At 35.5% G+C, this 9,281-nt stretch overlaps 1 protein-coding gene across 2 annotated transcripts; it reads right to left on the bottom strand.

Moving 5' to 3' along the window:
• Positions 1-428: 428 nt before the first annotated feature.
• On the bottom strand, positions 429-3,079 carry LOC113307825 (zinc finger BED domain-containing protein RICESLEEPER 3-like). Of its 2 annotated transcripts, none has more exons than XM_026556281.1 (3): positions 2,919-3,079; positions 928-2,339; positions 429-795 (listed from the first exon to the last, which is right to left on the bottom strand). In XM_026556281.1, exons 2-3 carry the CDS (start codon positions 1,613-1,615, stop codon positions 758-760), a joined length of 726 nt encoding a protein of 241 aa, XP_026412066.1. In that variant the 5' UTR covers positions 1,616-2,339; positions 2,919-3,079; the 3' UTR covers positions 429-757. The 2 variants fall into 2 exon arrangements, with proteins under 2 accessions (XP_026412066.1, XP_026412067.1); XM_026556282.1 differs by having other exon boundaries at positions 429-789.
• Positions 3,080-9,281: the final 6,202 nt, after the last annotated feature.

Here is a 9,281-nt window from a genome sequence, read left to right as displayed (position 1 = left end):
CAGCTTGTTGCTCGCTTGGCTGCTATGTAAATAATTCATTCTTTACTATGAGATATAGAATTTACCCAAAAAAAAAAAAAATCCTTTCCATTCTCCTTTTTTTTTGAACAGATTGGATCAGGAATATCGGAATATGTTGTGCTTGCCGACAGCGAACACTATCTTCGCAAATCCAAAAATGCCTCCGGAGTCCGGAGTATAGAATTGCTAAGAACTAGGCATGCACATCGGCCGGTCGGCTCGGCTTTTTGGTGATATCGACCACCGAGCCGACTACTACTCGGTTCGGTTTTCAACCGATCCGAGTCGGCTCAGTTCGGTACCGGTTTTAAACCGTGTCAGACCTGTAAAACATAACAGCTTATATTCCTGCAGTTTTCCTGCTAATTTTACCTGTTATTCCCTGCTACAACCATTCATACATCATAATAACATAACAACATAGACATAATTAACATAAGTTCTTTAAAACCAACTAACATAATTACATAAACCTGAACTTAAAGTCTGACATAAATTGATAAAGATTGTTCAAAGTTCAAACTTCAAAGTAAAGTTACTGCAACTCTGCCAGAGTACTGCAATCATCCAACTACTTAAGTTCTTCAAGACCAAGTGACCAACTAACATAACTGCTGCATATGTACATAATTACCGAAGGAAAATAGTGTTCAAAGATTAACATAAAGTGTTAAAAGTAAACCAACACTTCCATTCCATATACCATAGTTCCTTTTCGTATCAACAATCATCTTCATTAGTCAAGCATCATTGGATCATCAAACTCCTCTGGTACTGGATAAGCACCCAATATTGTTGCACAGGAAATACTTAAGTTAATAACAAATTTAAATTGACAAGTAAAGAAACAAACAGAAAAAGAAAGAAAAAAACCAACATATTACAATATAAGTTATATAACATTACCTTCCTCAATGCTTGAGAAATCATCTGGTATATACTCCGATAGAAGACCAAGAGCAATTGGCTTTTCTAACCAGCCTTGAGTGCATAGCAATGATTCAACTGTCCTAGGAGATAGAGAGCTTCTCCAAGTACTAAGCACACGCTTTCCAGTACTGAATGCTGATTCAGAAGCAACATAAGACACCGGCATGGCTAGTATATCCTTCGCCATATGAGAGAGTACCTTATACTTGGTACTATTGCTTTTCCACCAAGCCAAAATGTCAAACTTAGTTACACCTTCTTCTTCATCAAACTCCTCTAACAAATACTTTTCCAACTCATTTAATCCTTCAACACCAAGTGGGTTCCTCTTATGCCTTTTCTTCCTTGAGTTAAGCATGGCCACAATGATTTGTTCTTGCGCAACAACTGGAGCTTCAGCTACAGCAACACCACTAGTTGAACTTTCACCAACAACATCATACGAAGACTTGTACTCTTCAAAGGGTCTGACCATATCTTCTTTAACCTTTTTCATAACTCTAGCAACCTGGTACTGATTTCTCTCATACAAACACTCTAGAGTAAATTCCAACCCCTTTTCCTTCTCTCGTGGATCCAACAATTGTGCAAAGAACAAAGCAGAATTCATATCTTTATAAGCACCCCAATACTTATTATATTTAGCAAACATGATTTCAGCCATATTTCTAACAAAAGAGTCAGCCACATTATCTCTAAAAGAATTCTCTTTTGCAACTTCCAGTTTTGATCAACATAATGAACTGTGACACACATATAATTGATATTATTGGGAGAGGTCCAAGTATCAGTAGTTAAAGAAACCCTCTGTTTGGATGTCTTGAAATACTCTTTCAAACTTTTTTCTCATCCCTGTATATTATCAAAAGATCCCTATAAATAGTCATGCGGTCGGGGACCTTGAACCTAGGTTCCAACATCCGATTATAAGCCCTAATTGGTAACTCAAGCTTTGATTATGAATTCAACTAAAGCTCTTCTGCACCCTTCAGGATTATAAATAGAAGCAACTAACTTACCATCCTCACCTGGTTTAGGGGGAGGAAACAATAAACTTTTCTGTCCCTTCTTCTTCCTGTTTGGATTCTTACGGCATCTATCCAAATGACCCCACAGTCCAGAAGTGCCATTTCTTCCTATGTGAGCATCAAAGGAGCGCAAACAATGATGACATTTAGCTTTCTCTTCACTTATCCTTGTGAACTGCAACCATACATCAGATGTAACTTTAGGTTTCTCTTTGTTTGCATTATCTTCTATAATTGTAACTTCATCAGGAGGTGTAGATTGAGCTCCAGCTCCAGCTGTAGATTGGCTAGGTACATTAGATGATCCAACTCCAGTTTGAGGTGTATGTGTGTCTTGACTTGGTTCTTCCATACTGGTTCCTGTTACAAATAACAAGAAGGATATTCAATGATTGTGTGAGCAAGAACACTAATACTAATAGCTCATACACACATCGGAGTTACAAACTTTCATCAGTAGCTCATACATAACAAGAAGGATATTGTTTGATGAGCTCTGTATGAGCAAACAAATCTAAGTCTCTAACACTAGTAGTTCATACATCTCCATAAAACAAGACCCCAAATATCAGAGTTACAAACTTTCATCAGTTATAACAAGACCCCAAATATCATAGATTCAGAGTTACAAACATCAGTACATCACAAAGAGGAAACAAACCCAGTGAGCAGTGAACACATATACATAAAACAAGACCCCAAATCAAAACCCCTAATACATATCAAAACCTCAAATCGAAACCCCCAAATCTGAACAAATCTGAACTAAAAACAAGAACCCTAATTCATAAATCTAGGGTTTCATTCAAAATAATTAAAAATCCGTAACAAACTAACAACTAACAAGTTACAACCACAGATTCACAAAAAGAACAGAAACAAATATCAAATGAAGAAGACAAGGAAAGGAAAAGGAATCGCTTATGAGTGATGACTTACGTTTACTGAGTTACTTGTTGTTGTATTCATTGATCATGGATGATATTGAAACTGAGAATCTGAAAAACAATCGCCTGTGACTGAGAGAAAGAGGAAGAAGCGGCCGCTAAACCTAATACTTCTGCTAGAGAAACTGACAGAAACTGAAAAGAAAAAAGAAATGAAATGATGTGAAAAGAGAACTTATATAGGTAGAGTTATCAAAATGGAGGGTCAGGATTAGGGATAGGTATAGAAATCAAAGGCTGCTATTAGTCGGTGTTATATGGCTCGGCTCGGCCGGCTTTTTGAGTGATACCGTGCGCCGAGTCGACCATACCTCGGTTTTGGATTTGTATACCGTGGCCGGACGGAGGACAGTCGGTATGGCTCAGTTCGGTGCCGGTTCTGGCGGTTCCGGCACGATTTCTCGGCTCGGCCGGTTTTCTGTGCAGGCCTACTAAGAACTAGTCTTTTGGTGAAGCGCAGCCCTACTAATTTCCCTATATTAAAAGCCAGCTAAAGATCGTTCTCGCTCCTAGCATGGTATAGTTGGCTTATGAAGCTCCCTGATCGGCTTGTGCTCTTTGGTAGATAAGAATATATGACAAAATGATACATCTGACAGTTCTGCACATTTGTGGGCTGTTACGGTCAACTCAATCATACTCCATCATTGGAACAACCCATTTCATTTCCGGAAAATGAGTCATTTGGCAAAACTCATAACGTGTGGGAGGGACTCGTAAAATATAGGTGTGGTGAAAAAGGCATAAAACAATTTATCCATATATATACCCTTTCTTTTAGACTTTATTCATTATTATATCATTTTCTCTCTCTTAATTATTTTCTTTTCTTAGTTTAAATTTAATTGCGAGAAATGTCTTAACTTTAAAAATATAAGTCGGATTTTAATAAAATTTATATTTTGGAAAGGGCTCGAAAATCTATACAAAACAAGATCCATTGTTGATATGAAATTCGAAAAAAAAAAAAACTTTTAAAGAAGGCTGAGGATACATTATGTACCCAGGCGCAACCTGGCTAAAATTTATTTCCTATAAAAATATGCATTATGCACCCAGATATAGCGTGGCCAAAATTTATTTTCTTTAAGAATATGCATTATCCACCTGGGTGCAACTTGTCCAAAACATTTTTCGTATAAAAATCAAAAAATTATACATTATGCACTCGGATGCAACCAGCCAAAACCTATTTCACGTCAGAATTATACATTATGCACTCAGATGCATCTAGCATACTTCATGGATATGTCTAGGTTTATCATACTATTTACTAGCAAATATATTGTAGATGACAAAAATTATGAGATCATGATCTCGAACAATAAATTCACCACCACTACCGTCGCACTAACCATCAAAACATCAACAAAAAAAACAACAACAAGTATTAAAGAATATAAGGGGAATAACCAAAAAAATTTAAAAAATATACATTATGCACTCGAGTGCATTTAGGCTAAAACCTATTTTTCTGTTAGAATATAAATTATGCACTCAGGTGCATCTTGTGTGTTTCGAAAATTATATGTTGGAACTTGACCAAAAGCGCGCTCAAAACTTACACATGCCACTATCAACTTTCGTATGCGACATCCGTTATCCGCCATCCAGAGCCAGTAGTCCCCACTTGTTATTCTTGCTATCTTTATTATTCCCACTTTTGATTCAGTTATCCGTCATTCGGAGCTAATGGTACTGGCTCGCTATTTTCTCTTTTGCCACCGTTTCTAAATTGGTTCAGGCGATTTCTCGAACACCTAATTGGACGACCGAAGGGAGTCCTTCTATGTGTTCACTATGGGGCCAAAAATGCAATTGCACGTAACGCTTTTTTTCAATTTTTCATCGGAAAAATTGAACGTCGATTGGTGTTTTTTCTACGAAATTGGATCGACAATCGGAGAGTCATCAACCCCAGCTATGGTTAGGCGCAATCAAAACGATCTGAAGTCGAGCGGATTGACGGTAAATGCGGCATGAAAATGGCAAAAAACCGTCACGTATACTCTCAATTTTAATCTTGACCATTGATAACCAGAAAAATTCAGCCACACGATCTAAAATTTTCGTTGTTATTACAAAATTGTTACAAAATAAGTATCATATAAATGTTACTCTTATAAATGTTATTAAACTAATGTTACCAAAATTGTTGCAAACACTATTACAAAATTGCTAGTGTATTTTTCACTTCGGTCCCCCCACCCACACGGTATTGCGGTAATTTAGTGTGTATTTTTTTCACTTGTAGAGAAGTATGTTTGGTTGGTTTTATTGACTTCCAGTCACATTTCCTTTCCTGCAAGTTCATATTGATTCATACACATATTACTCATTCGGTCATTTAATTAGGCCAACTCCTTCCTTTATCATTGGAATCCATGACAACAGCTCTACTGATTCCCATTCATTCACTGTGTTTCATATAAGAAAACAAAGCCGTTAATTATAGGTGACCAACAAAATCAACAACAATCAATTACTTAGATAGATCAAATGATTAGGGGTATAACTCAAATACTCAAATAACATAATTAATACTCTAACATTAATCATTCATAATCAACAATTGATCAAATTATAAAACCCAATTAAGTTATGAAATTCTAAAAGAGTACCCAAAAAATATTACAGATTAACTTTCTCGTATATAACCAGAACCCACTACATTGAATCATAGATTCGATCTGATTACAAAAAAATGTTTGAAAGGAATTTAAAAAGATACAAACTTTTTGTAATGAACACATAAAGTAGGAATTATTATTTCACAAAGATGAATTAATAAAACACCGTAATGGGTTAATAGTCACCTGAATGAGTGACTGCAAGTAAGTGAAAGGTTGGAACTTCGAAAGAAATTCGCATTCTGTTATCTCTCACTGAATATGTGAAGATTTGGACTCTTTACTGGAAATGCAAGAAAAATGGCTCGTTATCGCCGTCGTCGTCCAGTTCCGGTGATTGATAGATCGTATTTATTCAACACATTCGACTGTGATGATGGTGAAGGAGCGTATTACTGGTGAGAAAATCGGAATGGAAAACCAGAGAGGAGGAAGAAAATATCGAGATCTTTCACAAATAGAAAAGAAAATAGAAAAAAAGAAGGGTAGATTAGTAAACAGAGAGAAAAATATTTGGATTAAATATCCGGAGAAAGGATATTAAAACCATTGAATTTGAATTTTTGGTTATTTGAAATGTTGTCATATTTTGCTTGTCTTTTAGACCCAAAAATTCAAATCGAAGGACTAATTAATCAAAAAGCTGTTTCCGTTTCATTAGCAGCACCAATTGATTCATATTCTTACAGTACTATAATAATGTCAAGTCGTCTAATAATCATAGAAGAAAACCCAACTAAGTAACTAACTATATTTTGTGAACACGATATAGATGCCTACATGAAGATGATTTTACAATTCACTTTTGCATGAGCATATCATATGAATACAACCTTCCAAGTTGCAACCTCTAACTCCTTTCTTTGACTATAAATATGAATAAACATGGTCGCTGCTAATTCGTTTATACTCATAGCTGAGCCTGAAGTATATAAGCTTGACAATAAAGTTTATTCGTCGATTATGACTATTAAACAGAACTTGAGTTCGGGCTAACTAAGTTTTTTCAAGACGTTGGAGTAAACCGAAAGAAAGTAAGATAATGGTAAATATATGTTGTTGAAGTTAAGAATGAATTCAGGATTAATTCCACTCAATAGTTTGAGTTTTTTTTAAGAGAAAAATAATGTCGTTATGAGCTCAGTATTGCGAATTAAGTCAAGTCTTTTAAAACAATATTAACAACGCAAATGTAAAATCCATTCGGTTTAAGGAAAATTTGAGAGGCTTTTTTTTTTCTTTTAACAAGTTGAACAAAACTTTTTAGTTTTTTGATTTCAGGAGAAATTTTCTTTTGCCAGCCACGTGCTTGCTCTATAAGAGGGGCACTCTTCTTGTAATTTTTACTAATAAATATTCAGTGTTTGCTAAGCAAACAAATAAACAACAAAAATGGATGCAAGCTTTATCAGTTTGGCTACTTTAACATAACTGTTTTTCCTAGCACAATGCCAATAGTAGTTGCCTAATTATGAAATCCAACAGTGCTCGAGTCTAGACTCCAGAGTTGTTAATCTTTTGGTGTGTTAAATTTTCACATCCAAGTTTCTTTTTTTGTTGCTGGAAATACAACGAGCGGACCGGAACCTTAACATTTCCCTTTAAGCTAAAGATGGTTCACGATTTTTATAAAAAGCCATTTGAGCTAAAGATGGTTCTCGCTCCTAGCGAGGTATAGTGCACGTTGGTAGTAGATGAGAATGACAGTTCGATATATACTGACAGTTCGACACATTTGTGCATTGCGAAGGTCAACTCAATCAAACAATCATTTGCAGTAGCATCACAAACTGGATGTGGCTCATTAGGGAATCCGGGTTTAGCAGGTTGTTGCGGTGTAATCTCGAATCTCGATCAAAATAGCAGCGTATGCGCGTATCGCGTATCGGCTGATCTAGTTTTGTGAAACTCGGTAGCCAAGTACTAGTAGGTAAATGGAGAAGAAAATCTAACATCCACTCACCAGCTGTAATTAGTAAGAAAAGTACAGCCTTAAGCGTGGCACACGAGCCCGATTTTATGCACATTCTCGGACAAGTAGTTGATGTAATTTTTAGCAACTAGATAAACGCACATATTGGTAGGATCTTTCTTAAGCATACATCACATGATTGATCATGACATACTAAGTCAGAAATGATTGAGTGGCGCGGGAACAATTTCTTAAATGTGATGAATTCTGGGTTAGAGTGAATGGATTGCAGATTCACTGTCTGAACATTTACTTTGTGACCGGATAGGATGTTTCACCGGTAAAAAAGGGAAGAAATAGTTATAAAGTAACGATGTAGGCATCTTAAAAAATAAAATAATAAACATATAAAGTGTAAACTGGTATAGAAAAATATTATTCAAAGACTACATGGAAAAATGATTCAATTGATTGGGTTTCTTAATTTTTATACAGAACCAAACAAGCTTTTCGTTTTAAAACGGATGGAGCAATACAATACTCATAATTTTTCATTTTTTTCCTGAGAAGAGGTAATCATTTTTTATATATGACCTGCTATTAAGAGGAATTCCAAGATAAGTTATTGGCGGTTGAGATAGAGAACAACCAAGAATGTTTCCACACAACTCCCCATTATGTAAATTACTCAAACCAAAAATAATACTCTTCTTGAAATTAACTTTTAACCCAAAAACACATTCGAAACCCTAAAGAATATTCTTCAGCATTATGGATTTGTTGTTCATCATCATTCAGAAAAATCATCAAGTCGTCTGCAAATTACAGATGACTTATCTCAGTACCATTTTGGGATACTTTGAACCCGAAACTATTAAATTTACAACAGTCATCTTGTTGAACATAAGAGTGAGAATTTCATCATTACGCAATCAACAAAACCTGTGGGTCTTTGTAAAAAACCCAACAAAAGAAAAATCAATATTAAAAAAATATTAAATTTACTTTATTACTCCTTAGAAAACAATAGCATTGCCTGAACTGGATCGTCCGATATGCACAAGGGATTGCGTTGCTATGCCCTTGTTTCTCCTTCCATTAAGGGAAACAAACAAGATATCCTCTTCGTGTTTTGCTATTCTTATCAGATTTCTCCATCATCTCAGGGAAACTTCAGGTTTTGAATAGATTATAGTGAAACAAAGCTAAGTATATTTGATTTTCTAAACAAAAGTTTGCTTTAAATTGTACTAAGAACGAATTGCTTCATTCTTAAACCATACTCCATATGTTCACACGAATCACTCGTACTCCATTTGTTGTCATGCTACTTTAACACACCACAACAACGCCAATTCACTTTAATTAACTGTTTTTGTGTCATTTTAATCAACACAATTTGGCAAGTTTTTTCCATACCATCCCTTTTAAACCACTTGCAAGACAACTGTAGGCACCTACTGGGAGATCCGGTTTTATGAACTTACTAATTGGGTCGGTCAATTAAGTTGAAGTCTCACTGATCACCAGCTTTAGTCCAACCCTGCTACTTGAACAGCTATGTAACAGCTGCTTGACCGCTATTTATGAGATGGCAATGATGTGGCGGAGAGAGGGATCAGTGACCATTAACACGTCACAACTAAAAGCTTCGTTTTTCCTTCTTCTTTTTTCCTTTGTTCTTCTTCACAGGAAAATCGGGATTTTTTCGATCCTGAAATAATTTCCGAGAGCCAGTATATTATCATGGATCAAGAACTAACGAACAATTAGGTTTGTAAATTAAAAAAAATAGTATTGATTCAAATTGGCT

This window comes from Papaver somniferum, chromosome 9 (genome assembly GCF_003573695.1).
Source record: "Papaver somniferum cultivar HN1 chromosome 9, ASM357369v1, whole genome shotgun sequence".
In the NCBI taxonomy this organism is placed as follows: domain Eukaryota; kingdom Viridiplantae; phylum Streptophyta; class Magnoliopsida; order Ranunculales; family Papaveraceae; genus Papaver; species Papaver somniferum.
Note: the sequence above shows the minus strand (reverse complement) of the source record. Positions and strands in the feature narration are given on the sequence as shown.